Raw genomic sequence first — 16,453 nt, 5'->3', positions numbered from 1 at the left:
AAAAATATGTTCTCAGCAACTATTCGGTGAACCAGTTTAATCCTTTCCCTTTGTTATTTTTTAAAATGAATTGCCTGCCTTTCTTTTCTTTTTTCTTTCTTTCTTTCTTTTTTTTTTTTTTTTGTACTGAGCCACATCTAGGGCCTATTCATTTTTATTTATTTATTTTTGAGTCAGGGTCTCACTAAATTTCTGAGGCTGTCCTTGAACTTGTGACCCTCCTGCCTCAGCCTTCTGCGCTGTGGAGATTACAGGCATCTGCCACCACACCCAGCTTAGAATGCAGCCAGTTAAGATTTTGTTTGTTTAAGAAATTTGTGGATTTTTAGTATAATATTGATGTGTTTTGATGCTCAGCCACCTTCTTGTATTCACATTGCTCAAGCTGTTGTAGTTTGGGGTGCTCTTCGGATTGCCTGCTGTCTTTTTGACATGACTACCCATGGTCTCTGACAACTCTTTGCTTTTGAGGAGCATGACAAAATATTTGAGGCCCATTTTGTATATTTTCTACCCCTGATCTGGAATCAGCTCTTTCTCCAAGGAGCTCTAGTTCCTTCTGTTTAAAGACTCTAACTTTTGTGTTGGGAGCATTTATTGTTACTAGATGGGTCTTTATTTCCAGTCCTTTGTAGTGAGCAGAGCTAGGAAGTATGATTTTTTTTTTCCTAAGAGAAAATATGAATATAACTATTTTCAGAGCAAAGTTATGATAACAATTTTTTTTATGACCCTGGGGATTAAATCCAGGGCCTTGCACATGCGAGGCAAGCACTCTACCAACTGAGCCATATCCCCAGCCTCAACAATTTGTATTTTTTAATTTCATATTTATATCTTTTCTTAAAGTGAAATTTTTGATTCCTTACAACATTAATGTTATCACTTACATGCTATATGTAAATATATAGGTACAGACATACATATATATGATTTTCAAAATGACAATAATATTGCTCCTAACAGTATGATTACCTGAAAACAGTTCAAGCTGTCTGTATTTTCTTCTTACCTTAGGATTGAAGCTATGTAGGGATACACAGTCACTTTCCTCTGTTTTTCAAATTACCTGAAAGAGTTCTGTCTGCATGACCAAGCCACTAGCTCTTATTTGTTTTATCTTGTTTTTGTTTTTTTAGGAATTGTGTTATAAATTTTTTATTTAATATTTTTAACTTATTTTAAAAAAATATTTACAAAGTTTCAAACTCAAAATGATAAACAGAGAGCCTTTTGTTTATTTGTTTGTTTGTTTGCTTTTTGGTGGTGGTGCTAGGGATGGAGCCCAGGGCTTTGTGCGTGTGAGGTAGGCACTCTGCCACTGAGCTACACTCCAGCCTTAATCTTTTTTATTAGTTTTCTATTTATTCTTCTGTTAATGCTTTAAGTTACTTGAATATGTTCATATTTCTCTCTTTGTTACAGAAAATCTGCTTACTATATACACTGTCTCCTATTTTGCTTTTTCCACCTTACAAAGATCTTGAAGATCATTCTGTAGTAGAGTATAAAGATGCTCCTATTATAAAAGTGGTCTCCGTTATTAGTCTGCTTGGGCTGCTATTACAAAATACCATAGACTGGGTTGCTTCAGCCACAGAAATCTCTTCTCCCGGAGTTCTAGAAGTGTGGAAGTCTGGGATCAGGGTGCTGGTCAGGTTCTGGTGAAGGCTGTCCTCCAGACTTGCAGAAGGCAAACTCTCTGGTGACCCTTTTTTTAAGGACAATAAAACTCTCTTGTGTCCCTTTTTTTAAGGCCCTGCCCTTTGACATATGAATTTTGCAGAGACCCCAACATCTAACAGTCTTGCTTTAGTATTCTAGGTCTACCATAAAAATGCTACAGACTGTGTAGTTTAAACAAGTTCATTTCTCTCCATACTGGAGACAAGGTGCCATTAGGGTTGGTTTCTTTTCTTTTTTCTTTTTTCTTTTCTTTTCTTAGAGCCATATCTCTATCCCTTTTTAATTTGAAAGAGAATCTCACTAAATTGCTTAGGCCTTTGCTAAATTGCTGAGGCTGGCCTTGAATTCACAACCCCCCTGCTTCAGCCTCCCTAAACATTTGGGATTACAGGTGGTTCCACCATTCTTTACTCAGCCTGGCAGGGAGTAAAGCCTCTCTTCCTTGGTTTTAAAGGCCCATTCCAGTCCTTGTACTATGCTCGCAGGGGAAAAGTGTGAGTTTGAAAGCAAGCTGTCTGTACCTCTTCCTCTAAGGACACCAACCTTTCAGACTAAGTCCCCACCCTTATGACCTCACTTGACTTTTTAAAAAAATATATATTTATTTTTTAAGTGTAGATGGACACAACACAATGCCTTTATTTTTATGTGGTGCTGAGGATCGCCCGTGCTAGGCGAGTGCTCTACCACTGAGCCACAATCCCAGCCCCGCACTTAACTTTGATTACATCGTCTAGGCCCTCCCTTTCCAAATACATTCCACTAGGGGTTAGGGCTTCAACAAATGAATTCAATGGGAACATGGTTTCATCCCTAACACTTCTTGTCAATGGGCACTTGGGTCATTTCTGATCCTTTACTGTTAAAGACAGTTGTGCATGAATGACCTTGTGCCCATGTAATTTTGTGTTTTTGCCAGTCTGCCTTTGGAATTGATTCCTAGTTACGGGCTTCCCAGATCAAAGGACAAATACACATTATTTTGTTGTGTGTTGCAAAATTCTTCATAGAGATAATCCCATTTTGCACTGCATTGCAGTGAGGGAGAGTCGACTTCCTTAAAACCTCACTAACACAGTAGATTGTCAAAGATCTTGATTTTTGCCAAGCTGATAGGTGAGAAATGATATCTCAGTGCAGTTTTAATTTGCACTTCTTTTATTAGGAGCAAGGTTGAACATCTTTTTCTGGACTAAAGGATGGTAGGCATGTTTTCTTCTGGGAATCATCTATTCATACCTTATGTTAGTCAGCTCGGTTTCAGTAGCAGATGACTTCAGGGTAACCATGGATTTCTATAACAATGGGTTTGTTTCTTGCTCCCATTGTGTCTGCTGAGAGGCAACAGTAGCTCTGCTCTCCCCCATGTATCCTCTCAGTCCATCCTCTTTTGGAAATGCCAGGGTCTTGGTAGAGGGAAAGAGCAAGAGCTGGTGGAAACACACGTCCCCTCTTAGAGCCTCTGCTCAGACACGGCATATGTCACATCTGCTGACATGCCAGGGGACTGGGAGAGTCAAATGGCCCAGCCCATCCCAAGGAGTGCTGCATGTCACATGTAAGAAGGTGTGCAAGGTGTAAAATCCTCTTGCCTGAACTTCTACAGAAAAAAATGTGTCTCTTTTTTAATTGCAATCACAAAAGTTGTTTGGGGGGGGTTGTCATAAATTTTTTAATGTACTATGTTTGCATAAATGCTTACATGTTGTCTAACACATGTGAAGCTCTTTGAGGGTAGGACTGTTTTCTTGCTTACCGTTACAACCCCAATGCCCACCACATTCTCTGATACATTCTAAAGAATATAGGATAATTTTGAATGGATGAATAATTATAACTTTTTTCTCTGAATTTTCCAATATCATTCTTAGGTTTTCGTGGCTTAATTTATGATAATAAAACTGAATCTATGAGGACAATTAACCTTCTTCAACGAATGAATATTTACCAAGAAGTTTTTCTCAGTATTTTATATAGAGTTCTACCCATACAGGTATGTTATATCCTGTGACATAGAGTTGTTAATATCAGGTGAAAGTCAAAATCCATCATTTTGAATTAAAAGTTTCACCTGTGTTCTTCTAATCTTCAACTGGTTTGGTAGAAAATCAACAATACCCTAATTTTTCTCCATATATACTGTGAACTTTACTTTTTGTTTATAGTATTGCTGTTTATTTATATTTTGTAAGATTCTTACATATAGTTATTTCCTGGTTTATAGCATAGTTGGTAAATATTTTCATTTGGAAACATGTAATCACTCCTGTTTTATCTTTGAGATTAAAAAAATTGTAAGATTAGCACATCACAATGACTACTTCTCCTGTGAATTAGGCAAAAATGGACAAAGTTAAGTGTAAAGTTGTCTTAAGTATGAAGGCTTAAAAGGGCCATTCTTCCCTCCTCTCCTGAAGGTGGGAAGACCAGTGCTCACACACTTCTGGATGGGAAGGGTGGTGTGGATGCTCTGCTGGGAATTAATGGCAAGCTTCCAAGTACTGAATTTCTACTGTCATATCTTTTTAAAGGGCAATAAGGTGGGTTGTGGCTTCTCTGACAAACGTTTTTTATTGCTCTCTTTTACAGAAATACTTAGAGCCAGTTTATTTTTATATTTATACTTTATTTGGACTCCAAGCAATCTACGTCACGGCTCTTTACATAACCAGCTGGCTTCTTAGTGGTACCTGGCTGTCAGGAATGCTGGCAGCTTTCTGGTATGTCACAAATAGGTGAGTTGGAATGAGTGTGTCTCTCATCCTTTCCAAAGTGAAAGTAAAATTGACGTTACTTTATTTCCAGTTCAAAGAAATTTCTTCTTCTGTACTTGATTGGGAGCATTTTCTCTTTGGTTCACTTAGTGGTTTACTACATTTTTCTTGCTTGGTAAGATAGGAAGTCTTTTTCACCTGTATTTCCAGCTGAGGAAACAGAACACTGTATTGTAGAACAAGAGAAATATCTAATAATTTTAGTTTTATTACCTGTTTGCTATGTGATCAACATTTTTCCAGCCACATATCTCATCTCTCAAAAAGAGTTGTAATACTATCTTTGCCATCAGTCGTAATAGGAGTGTGTCTAGTTCTCAATTAGCAAAGTATAAAGCATAAAGCACTGTACAAAACCACTGGAGCCATATGAAATAGAACTTTAAAAAAAATCAAGATATATTGAAAAGATACATTGCCTGATCTACAGGAGCAACACGAATATTCAGTAGTGAAATTATAACTTAAGCATGAGTTCTTATACAGATTTTGTTTTGTAATCCTAAGCAAATTACTTTTTTGTAGCCCTATTGAGTGCTTACTATGCCAGCCACTTTAAAAGGCACTTTACATGTATTCTGTTAACAACCCTGTAGTATAGGTACTATTATTATGTCCTATTTATTTATTTATTTTTATAGTAGCAGTTGAACTCATAGGCACTTAACCACTGAGCCACATCCCCAGCCTTTTTTTGTTTGTTTTTTAATTTTTTATTTTGAGACAAGGTCTCATTTAGTTGCTGAAGCTGGCTTTGAACTCATGATCCTCCTGCCTCAACCTCTGGAGCTGTTGAGATTACAGGCATGCATCACCATGCCCAACTATTATGCCCATTTTGGAGATAGGAAATTGAGACTGAGAAGGTCACTTTATACATGCACACACACAGAGTCGTGTATTGAATGCCTAGTATGTGCAGACATGGTTCTTGCTATAAAGTGTGCAAAGATGAATACTTATCTACATTTGCTCTCTAGGAGTTCCCATTCTAGACAGACAAGAAGTTTTTACAAAGTGTTGCCACTGATAAACCAGATGCAGAGGCTTTACACCTGTATTCCCTGTGTCTGGGGAGGCTAAAGCAGGAAGGTCACAGATTCCAGGCCAGACTTGACAACTTAGTGAAACACCATCTTAATATAAAGAAAAAAAAAAGGACTAGGAATGTAGCTCACTGGTAGAACGCACCTGGGTTCAATCCCTGGTACTACAAACGAAACAGAACAAAAATTATTGTCAGTGACAAATTGAAGACTCACAAAAAAAGCACTAAAAAAATACAGAGAGGCAGAATACACAACGTTGCCTGTCAGCAATAATGCAGTTAGAGAATAAAGTAAGGAGCCTATAGGCATATACTGCATGTTAGGCACGATACTTTCGGGAGACTTTCAATTCCACCACTTAAATACATACCTTTGGACAGGTTGCTTAAATTTTCCCAGTGCCAATTTTATGTTATGGGGATGCTGATGATTTTAGCTACTTTTAGGACAATTTTAGCTATTCAGAGTCAATTACCAGGATCTAAGTATGATTGTGCTTAATGTAATATATCTTTCACTTTAGAAAATCTTTGGGAAAATTATTGTAAAAACTATCATTTTGGCCACTTGTGTTCTCTTTGTGCAGAATAGATACCACCAGAGTTGAGTTTACCATCCCACTGAGGGAGAACTGGGCACTGCCCTTCTTTGCAATTCAGATAGCAGCGATTACATATTTCCTGAGACCAAACTTGCATTCTCTTTCTGAAGTAAGTTTCTATAGAACTTTATATATTTTTAATTTCCCAATTTTATATAAGAAGCTTTGAAGAATGTGTGATACATAGTGTCCCAATCCATGTGAATAGTTCTTATTCCATGACCAAGTTTTTAACTCGAGTTAAATTTTCTTTTTCTGAGCTTTTTCCTACTTTGCAAAGAAAATGTTTTCATTTTCTATGTTAAAAATGTACTCTACATAATCTACCCTTAAATAGTTGCAGCAAGCCCACACACACTTTCTGTGAAACTGTCAGAATTTTTAAGCCATTTGCTCTTGAGATGTGATTTGGTGCATTATCGCCTCCATAATAGTGTGGAATACACATACCGTATGTGAATATTTATATGCAGAGTGTCACTTTAGGATATTTAGAGCTTAAATAACAAATGCAAGGGTTTTCAGAGCAACAGTTTATGGTTTTTCTATTTGGTTTATAGAAGATATTGGCTGCTCTTGAGAAAACTTGTCTGCAGGGTTTTTTATTACTAGAGACATGTAAATTATACAAAGGTTTTCTTTTTACAGAGGCTGACACTTCTCGCCATTTTCATATCAACTTTTCTCTTTAGTCTGACATGGCAATTTAATCAATTTATGATGCTGATGCAAGCAGTAGTGCTGTTCATACTGGACTCCTTAGACATGCTGCCAGCTGTGAAGGTAATCTTTGCTTTCTTTCCCTGTGTGTGATTTTCATTGTTTAGTGTTTTATATCACAGGACCAGATGAAAATATGCAAGTACTTAATGACAAAGTTGAAGCTCCTTTTTACATCTAATGTAAATATGCCAGGGTCAATTGAAGCTAAGTAATTTATGCAGCCCAGTTTGACAATCTTAACTTTTATTCTGCTTATTTTATGTTAAAAACTAGATCTATTTGGTTCATAAATGCCTAGGTCGATTTTCATCTAGAGATATGACTTATATTTTAGAATATAAGATAGCTCTCTTAAAATTTCTTAGTATGTATCACCTTTTTTTTAAAGGATCCTAATGGGCATATAAGGATTTTTATGTAGCACTAAACTGTTCATAGTAGCATTTGATCAACAAGGGATATGAATCCAAATGTCACATGTGAAATAAGGAAAACCATCTCTATCTTCCATTGTGTGCTGCCTGATCAAATAATTATGAGGTTTGTTTGTTTAACCTAGGGGTGCTTAACTACTGAGCCACATCCCCAGCCATTTTTGTTTTTTATTTTGATACAGGGTCCTGCTAAGTTGCTTAGGGCCTTGCTAAATTGAGGAGGCTGGCTTTGAATTTGCAATCCTCCTGCCTCAGCCTCCCAATCACTGGGATTATAGGCATGTACCACAGCACCCAGGAATGTGCAGAAATGTTTTAATGTGCTTTGTACATTTTTTAATTTGCTCATAGCTAGTCACTTAAGTATTTCCCAAGTATAATAAAATATTATCTCCAGATCTAAGGAAGCAGTGTGCCCTATTTTGATGTGTTCCCTATCAAAAGAGATGCAGTAATCTTTGGAAAGTTCCAGGGTCTAAATTAAGAAACATTAAAGTCAACCCATAAACATATGTTGTTAGTAGCATAGGCACTACAAAAAATGCCCCCAAACCCAGGACATTATCGGTCCATCCATGAGGAGGTCACCATCTCATTTGAGAAATAAAGATATGGATATCTAGATCCACTAGAGACCTGAAAGGTGTAGTAGTGGTGAGTGCTGGAAGTCTAGAGGGAAAGTTCTTTTGAGGCAGAAAAGGTTTCACAGAAGTGAGAAGCAAGAGCTGGGCCACAATGAGAGAATTTAGGTGGAGTGCAAGGGAGCAGGATAGGAAGGTAACATTCAGGGGAAAGCAAGGAGCTTCAGCAAGAGTGTGTGTGTCCACTGCAGTGGGGAGCAGTGACCGCCCACACACGCCACCAAAATATAGACTGCTGTCCTCTTCTGTGGTGGTTCTGCAGTAGGTATTAGAAGCCTAAAGCCATGTTTGTCCTTTGACTGGCACTTCTACCTTGGGAAGTTGGGCCTCTATTTAAACAATCAGCCATATTCATTCTAGTTGTATTGTATAAGAAAAAGCAAAAAATGACTTACATCAATATCAACAGAGAATGGTTAAATGAAGTACAGCATATCTGTGTACTAGAGTACTATTTAATCATTAAGTTGCCTCCTTTTTTTTTAATAGGACATAGGGAAAGTGAGAAAATATTCTGGAAAAAAATAAACATTGAAATGCTAACAATTATTTTTATGGTACGTGTTCTGTATATTCTTTAGTGGAATTTTTTTCTGTAGGGAAAAGTATTTCTTATAAAATTAGGAAACAGAACAAAAGGTACTGTTTTGGCTCCACACACAATTTAATAAAAGAAGCTGACTTATTTTATATTCAATTCTAAACTTTGTTCATCTTTTATATTTGAAACTATATTGGTATTAGAAGTAGTTCTAAGTATCTAATTTTAAGAAGAAACAGTTATTATCATGAAAAGATCCTGATTATAGAACCAAGTTGCTCCTATCTGAGAATAAACTTTAAACTCGGCAAGGGTTTTAACTTCTCAGAACCATAATTTCTTCCTAAATTACAGTCACTTATCTCTAATCATGTCAAACGGGAAGGAGTCAGAGTAATTGGAACAGAAAAAGGCAAGACAGAAGAAGCAGTATCTTAGCACGTCAGCTTCTCTTCACAAATGATGGGAAATCTCTTACCAACAGGAGCTCCAGTCTTCAGTCAGCAATGCAAACAAAGCCTTTAAAATTAAAAGCAGAACAGCAAATGCTATTAGTACATACTTTGGTTTCATTAAAGCCTGAAAGATGTGAATTAATGAAGTGTAATTAACCTATTATGAAGATAAATACCTAACAGACAATTTTAAGTTTCCTATATGATTCCAGACGAGGTGGAGTAGACAATCTTCTCCCTATTTCTCCCCAAGGATAGTTTAAAACCCTGGACAGTATACTTGAAACAAAGATAAGAAGAGTTTGAGAAGTAGAGAGAGAAAGCAGACTGCCTAGACCCCACAAGACCAAGAAAAACCATGGTAGTGAGTTCCCTGGGTTTCTTTTTGCCTCGTATATATCCCAGACTGGGTACTGGAGAAGTCAGCGACCTGGAGGTAGCAGTGGGCTCAGACAAAAAAGCCTTCCCCAGAAGGAAAAGCTTAGCAAGATACGAAACTTTCAGACATTATCTGGCCTGTTCTAGTCAAATACCACAGACAAAATCGAAGCCTAGTTCCCATCTCAGAGGTTCTTACAAGAACCCAGACTTCTGCCCTCATCACCTGCAACAAAGCACAACTCGCTTCCCTTCAGGGCTTCATCAGAGAAGTACAGTGGGGAGCCAGTCTCTCAAGGACATCTGTAAAGGCCACATGGGGAGCCTGGGCTTCAGCCCCTACTTGCAGTCCTAACATGTCTTTTCCCTTCCTCGCCTCGATGGTGTCAGAGGAAATCACCAGGGACGCTGAAATTCTTCTATTGCTCTGAGGCAGTGACCCTCCCTCTCCCCACTATCCCATCCCACATCATCAATGAAGATCCAGTGAGGAGCAGTAATGAAGCACCCTTCCCTTTCCAGGAAGGTGCCAGCAGAAGACTGGACTGTCTTTCACCTTCACCCAGCTGTAATGAGGCACCCTTGTCCCAGCACAGTAACACAATGTCAGTGGAGGTCAAGTGGGTGCCTGGACTCATCCCATCAGGAAACAACAGGGCAGTCCTAGTCTCCCCTACTGGCACAGCACTGGCCTGGTGCTATGGCTTGATGTTTGATACCCCCAGAATTTATATGTTGATGGTTTTAGATGTAGAGCTTTTGGGGGAGAATTAGTTCCATTGTAAAGTCAGCCCAAGGGACTTATTTGCCCACTCCATGAAGACAGAGCAAAATGTCATCAATGAACCAGGAAATGGATCCTCACCAGCCGCAGAATCTGCCAGTGCCTTAATCTTAGACTTTCCAGCCTCCGAAGCTGTAAGAAACAAAAATTGTGTTGTTTATGTGCTGCCTGGTTTATGATATTTTGTTCTCACAGCCCAAGTGGACTCAGACACATGGAGTCAGAGGAGGCTTGCCAAAAATTTAAATAAAATCCACAGTTTCATCATGTAACAGGATACAGTTGAAAATCATTTATTTTACTAAAAAACAGAAAAACGCTGTTCAAAGAGACAATTAACAGATGTCAGTACAAGACATAGAAGTTGAAATTATATGACAAGGAATTTAAAGCAGTCATCATAACAGGCCTTCATTGAGCAATTACAAACCCACTTGAAGCAGATAAATAGAGGATATAAAAATGAAACACATGGAAATCTTAGAACAAGAGAAGGTAGAAGAAAAATGAAAGTCTTAAATTTATGTATCAGAATCTACAAAGAAATGAAGAAAAAAATATAAGGTTGAAAAACATATTTTTTAAAAAAAATACTCTTTGAATAAATGGCTGAAAATTCCCCATATTTGGCAAACTATACAATAAACATACAGAATCAAGAAGCTGAGCTAATGTCAAATTGGATAAACTCAAATAAATACACATCAAGACAAACCATAATCAGACTTCTGAAGTCTAAGACAAAGAAAAAATCTTGAAAACAGAGGGACAAAAAACGGAACTATAAACACCAAATCCTGAAGACAGAAAAAAAAGGGAAATAAAGAAATTGAAACATTCTCAATAACAGAAAACTAATATAATTTGTTGTCATTAGACTTACCCTAAAAGAATGGCTAAAAGAATTCTTGAAACAGAAAAAAAAATGATAAAAGAAGAAATTTTAGAACATTAGGAAGAAAGAAAAGGCAATACAAGAAAAGATATGAGAAAATAAAAATTTCTCTTTGAGTTTCTAAAAGTGTGTTTCATCAACTGAGGCAAAAATTATAACATTGTCTTATGTTATTCTCTATGTAGAGGAAATATTTTAAGCAATATATTTTAAATAGGAAGGTTAAAGGGCTTAAATGGAGATGTCTGTGTTTCACTTAAACTGCTAAAATGTTGACACAAATAGATGGTAATAAGTTATGAGTGTAATGTAATATTCAGAACAATCACTAAAACGTTTATACAAATAGATATGCTAAAAAATACCATGAATATCAGGCATGGTGGGGCACAGCTATAAACACTACTTGGGAGGCTGAGACAGGAGGATCACAAGTTTAAGGCCAGCCTGAGTAATTTAGTGAGACCCTGTCTCAAAATATAATAAAAAGGGCTGAGGATGCAGCTCAGAGGTAGAACACTTGCTTGGCATGCATGGGGTCCTGTATTTAATCCCTAATACTACCAAAAAAAGAAAAAAAGCCATGAATAAATATGATAAACTTCTAAGTATGGGGCTGGGGTTGTGGCTCTGTGGCAGGGCACTTTCCTCACACATGTGAGGCACTGGGTTCTATCCTCAGCACCAGATAAAAATAAATAAACAAAATCAAATATTATATCCATGTGTAGCTAAAATATTTTTTTAAAAAAAAGAGTAAGTGATCTAAATGTAATAATTGAAGGAGGTAAGAGAGGGGATTAGAAAAGCATGATCCAACTATTTTCTACCAAAAACTCCCTTTAAACATAACAAGATAGGTTGAGAATAAAAATAGAAAAGATATGTTATGCAAACACTTATCAAAAGAAAGAAGTGGATATATTAGACATCAAATGGAAGAAAATTACTGGGGACAAAGCAAAAGATTATATAATGATAAGAGTCAGTGAACCCAGAAGAAATAACAATTTTAAATGTATATGCACCAAAGAAGAGAACTAACAGAAGCAAAAGCTGTCAGAACTAAAAGGAGAAATAGAAAAATCCACAGTTAGGAATTGAGAACTTCAGGCCCCCTCTCTCTCAACAGTTAATAGGTAGAACTCAGCAGCACCATCAAGCAACAAAATCTAATGAAAATTGATAGAGGGGCTGGGGTTGTGGCTCAGCTAAAGAGCGCTTGCCTGGCATGTGCAGGGCTCTGGGTTCGAGCCTCAGCACCACATAAATAAAGGTATTGTGTCCAACTACAACTAAAAAAAATTTGTTTTAAGTTGATTGAGCTTTCCACCCAAGATCAGTAAATACCTGTTTTTTAAATATTCACAGCATACTTACCAACATAGGTTACATATCCTGGGCTGTAAAACAACAAAAATAAAAGGATTGGGGTCATAGAGAAGAAAATCTCTAACCACAGTGAATACAAATTAGAAATAGTATAGAAAAAAAACAGGAAGATTTTACCTGGAAACTAACAACACTTTTCTAAATAGTCTGTGGATCAAAGCACAAGGCCTCAGTGTATCAGAACTTCTGAGACACATGTCAAGCAATGCTGACAGGGAAATGTGTAGCACTAGATGCTTGCCTTGGAAAGGAGTTTCCCTTTGAAATCAGTCATCTAAGTCTCACCTTAAAGAAAAAAAAATAGGAGCAAAATAAACCATGCAAGCAGAAGTTAGAAAATAATAAAGAACAGAAAACAATGAAATTTAAAACATAAGAATACAGAATCATTGGAATAAAAAGAGCTAGTTCTTTGGGCTGGTGTTGTGACTCAGTGGTACAGCGCTTACCTAGCAGATGCCAGGCCCTGGGTTCGATCTTCAGAATCATATAAAATAAATAAATAAAGGTACTGTGTTCAACTACAATCAAAAAATAAATATTTTTTAAAAAGTTCTTTGAAAAGATGGGTTAAAGAACAAGCTCCCAGCAGTGCTCCATAATTGCCATGGAGCTTTAAAGAAATCTTTTAGGGGCTGGGGATATAGCTCAGTTGGTAGAGTGCTTGCCTTGCATTCACATGGCCCTGGGTTCAATCCCCAGCACCACAAAAAAATTTTTAAAAAAAAGTCTTTTAACAGATTTTCATAACAGAATTCTGAGTCTCTTTGGTGCTACTCATGTTCTAGCCAGTGTACACAAGTGGTTAGGAACATAAACTCTAGAGCCAATCTGCCTAGGCTGAAAGGAATCATTTGCAAGACATGTGTGAGTCATTTAGAGCAGCACCTGCCATTTTTATGAATTTTAAACAAATGTTAACTGTCATTATTATGAATGATGATGCATGATCTATTGAAGAAAATTCTAGTTATTCTACACAGGAAGAATATATTGTGGCTACATGTCTCTATATTGCCACTATATTAAGAGAACCTGTAAAGGAACATCAGATATACCACAGATAATCCAGGACTTTAATATACATATATATTACTGTTTAACTTTATATTTCTGGCTAATAATAATGTTTCTCTTTAACCTATACTATCATTTTATTTGCAAAATTATAAGATCTTGTTATTACAAAAACTGAACCTTTTTCTAGAAGTATGCCCACTTGATATAAAGAGACCTGCCAGCATCAGAAAACATTCTCCAAATAAAAATAGTCCAAAAAATTTTTAAGTATTTATAAATGAGTTGGTATCCATAAACAATTTTCTACAAGCCAATGAAAAAAGGAAAAAAATAAATAATGAGAAAAGCAAACAAAGGACACAAATACTTCCTAGAAGACACAGCATTAAAGAGAATAAAATACTTAGGAGTAAATTTAACAAAGAAATATAAACTTGTACTCTAAAATTTGAAAGACCTAAATAAATTGGAAAGATGTTCCATGTTCATAGATTGATAGGCTTCCTATGAAGATGGTGGTACTCCCACTCAGAATCTCAAGTGGCCTCCCCAAATCTCCAATTTAACAGAAATTGACAAACTGATCCTAAAATTCATATGGAAATGCAAGGGACCCAGAATAGCCAAAATAATCATGAGAAAGTAAAACAAAGTTAAGGGATTCAAACTTGTTCATTTCAGACTTACTGCAAAGCTATAATAAACAAGACAGTGTGATGCTAGCAGAATAGGCATAAATCAGTGTGATAGATTGAGAGACCAGAATAAACCCTCGCCAGATATAATCAATTGTTTTTCTCAATAAGGATGCCAAGATGATCAAATGGAAAAAGAATAGTCACTTCAACAAATGGTGCTAGGATAACTGAATATCTACATGCAAAAGAATAAAGTTGGCCCCCTTCCTCTTGTTATACACATTTATACAAACTGGATCATAGACCTAAGCAGAAGAGCTACAACTACAGAAGTTTTAAAAGAAAACATAGGAACAACTCTTCATAACATTGGAGTAGTACAGATCTTCTTACATACAGCACCAAACGCACAAGGGAATTTTAAAAGTAGATTACACTTCATCAAAATTAAAGACTTGTGCTTCAGAGTGTTCCTAGAAAGTGAAAAGACAGCCCATGGAATGAGGGAGAATATTTTTAAATGTTTTTAGTAGTGTATAATAGTTATGCGTAATAGTGGGGTTCATTTTGACAAAATCATACATGCACAGAATATAATTTGCTCCATTTCAGTTCTCAGTGCTTCCTCTTTCCCATTCTCCTTCCTCTACTCTACTGGTCTTCCTTGTCTTTATTTATTGTTTTTTTTTAATTGGTGCTTTATAAACACACATAAAGCTGGAATTCACTGTAGTACACACATACACACATGATTTTTGTCAAATTCGTTCTGCAGTTCCTCCCTTTTCCTGTCTCTGGGAGATAATATTGGTGAATTATACATCAGATGAAAGATTTCTAGAGAATATAAAAAACTCTTACATCTCTTTCAGCAATAAAATATGGGTAAAGGATTTCTTCAAATAAGATATATAAGTGTCCAATAAACACATGAAAAGATGTTCTACATTATTAGCTAACAGAATTGCAAATCAGAGCCACAAGATACCACTTTATACCCACTCAGACAGCTAAAAATAAAAATAAAGAAACAGATAATGACAAGTGTTGATGAGCATATGGAGAAATTGGAATTCTCATATGTTGCTGGTAGGAATGTAAAAGGATTCATTCACTTTAAAAAACAGCATTTCCTCAAACTTTAAACACAGAGCTACCTACCTTGTAATCCAGCATTTCCAATCCTAGGTACATACCCAAGGAAATGAAAAGATAGATTCATTCAAGAATCTCTGTGTGTGTGTTCATAGCAGTGTGGTTCTTAGCCAAACAGGAACCACCCAAATGCTCAATCAGTTGAGTGGATAAACAAAATTAGTATATCCATACTTCAGTAATGTTGAACCAAAAAAAAAAAAAATGAAGTACTGATAAATGCTTCAACATGAATAAAACTTGGAAGCATTTTGCTAAGTGAAAGAAACCAGTTACTAAAGACTTCATATTGCATTATTCCATTTACATTTAATGTCCAGAATATGCAAATCTGCAGAGACAATACGTTGTGGCTGTCAGGGCTGGGAGGGTAATGGTGGTGATGGCTAATGGGTATAGGGTTTCTTAAAATTAGACTGTGGTGGTAGTCACACAACTCTGTGAATATACCAGAAATTATGAATTGCACACAAATCATATCTTAGTAAAGCTTTTCCTTCTTTAACTAGTGTCCTAATAAAAGGTATCTATTCTCTCATTTTTTAATATTTACTGAGTGACCTTGTTCTAGTGGGCATTCTTTTAGACACTGGAGAAGTAGCACCAAACTAAATAAGCAATCTAATGATCTGAGGAATTTTTAAAGGGATATTGTGGAAACACCTAAATGATCCAGAGGCAGACAGCTTATAGCATACGGCAGAATACTGTTCAGCCATTTGCAATTTAAGTTTTCACAGAATAGTGAAAAGGCGATGTGAGAAAATTATACTGTGTAATGTGAAATATATAAAGTGCTGTATATGAAATATATGCCCACTATGAAATCAGTATTTCCATAGATAATGGTGTGAGATTTTTATTCTTGAGCCCACCTTTCAGGGATTATTGTTTTTTTAATGTTTTCATGAGTTTTCTCATCTACAATTGGATATTTATTTTTTTTTAAATATTTACTTATTAATTTATTTGTGGACTGGGATTGATCCCTGGGGCACTTCACTGAGTTGCATTCTCCAGCTCCCCACCTTCTTTTAATCTTTATTCATTTATTTTTACGCAGTGCTGAGGATCGAACCTAGTGCCTCACACTTGCGAGGCAAGCACTCCACCGCTGAGCCCCAGCCCCATCCTCCAGCCCTTTTAACACTGAGACAGCTTGCTGAGTTGCTCAAGCTGGCTTTAAATTTGCAGTCCTCCAGCCTCAACCTCCCAGGTCTCTGGGATCCTACCCAGCCGCATCCATTGCCCTATGTTGCCATTAACACCAAGCAAAAGCCCTGAACA

General features: G+C 36.6%; 1 protein-coding gene across 4 annotated transcripts in view; it reads left to right on the top strand.

Annotated features, from left to right (window-relative positions):
* The window catches only part of Dpy19l3 (dpy-19 like C-mannosyltransferase 3), an 81,364-nt gene that overhangs the window by 32,898 nt on the left and 32,013 nt on the right, over positions 1-16,453 (top strand). For all 4 annotated transcript variants that reach the window (XM_040280156.2, XM_078032206.1, XM_005330639.5 and 1 more), the window contains exons 5-8: positions 3,558-3,679; positions 4,276-4,421; positions 6,096-6,219; positions 6,759-6,893. In XM_040280156.2, coding sequence (XP_040136090.1) covers positions 3,558-3,679; positions 4,276-4,421; positions 6,096-6,219; positions 6,759-6,893 — 527 coding nt within the window. The remainder of the gene's footprint in view (positions 1-3,557; positions 3,680-4,275; positions 4,422-6,095; positions 6,220-6,758; positions 6,894-16,453) is intronic.

The sequence above is a fragment of the Ictidomys tridecemlineatus genome, chromosome 15 (genome assembly GCF_052094955.1).
Source record: "Ictidomys tridecemlineatus isolate mIctTri1 chromosome 15, mIctTri1.hap1, whole genome shotgun sequence".
NCBI lineage: Eukaryota > Metazoa > Chordata > Mammalia > Rodentia > Sciuridae > Ictidomys > Ictidomys tridecemlineatus.
This window is presented reverse-complemented; position numbering and strand designations above follow the sequence as displayed.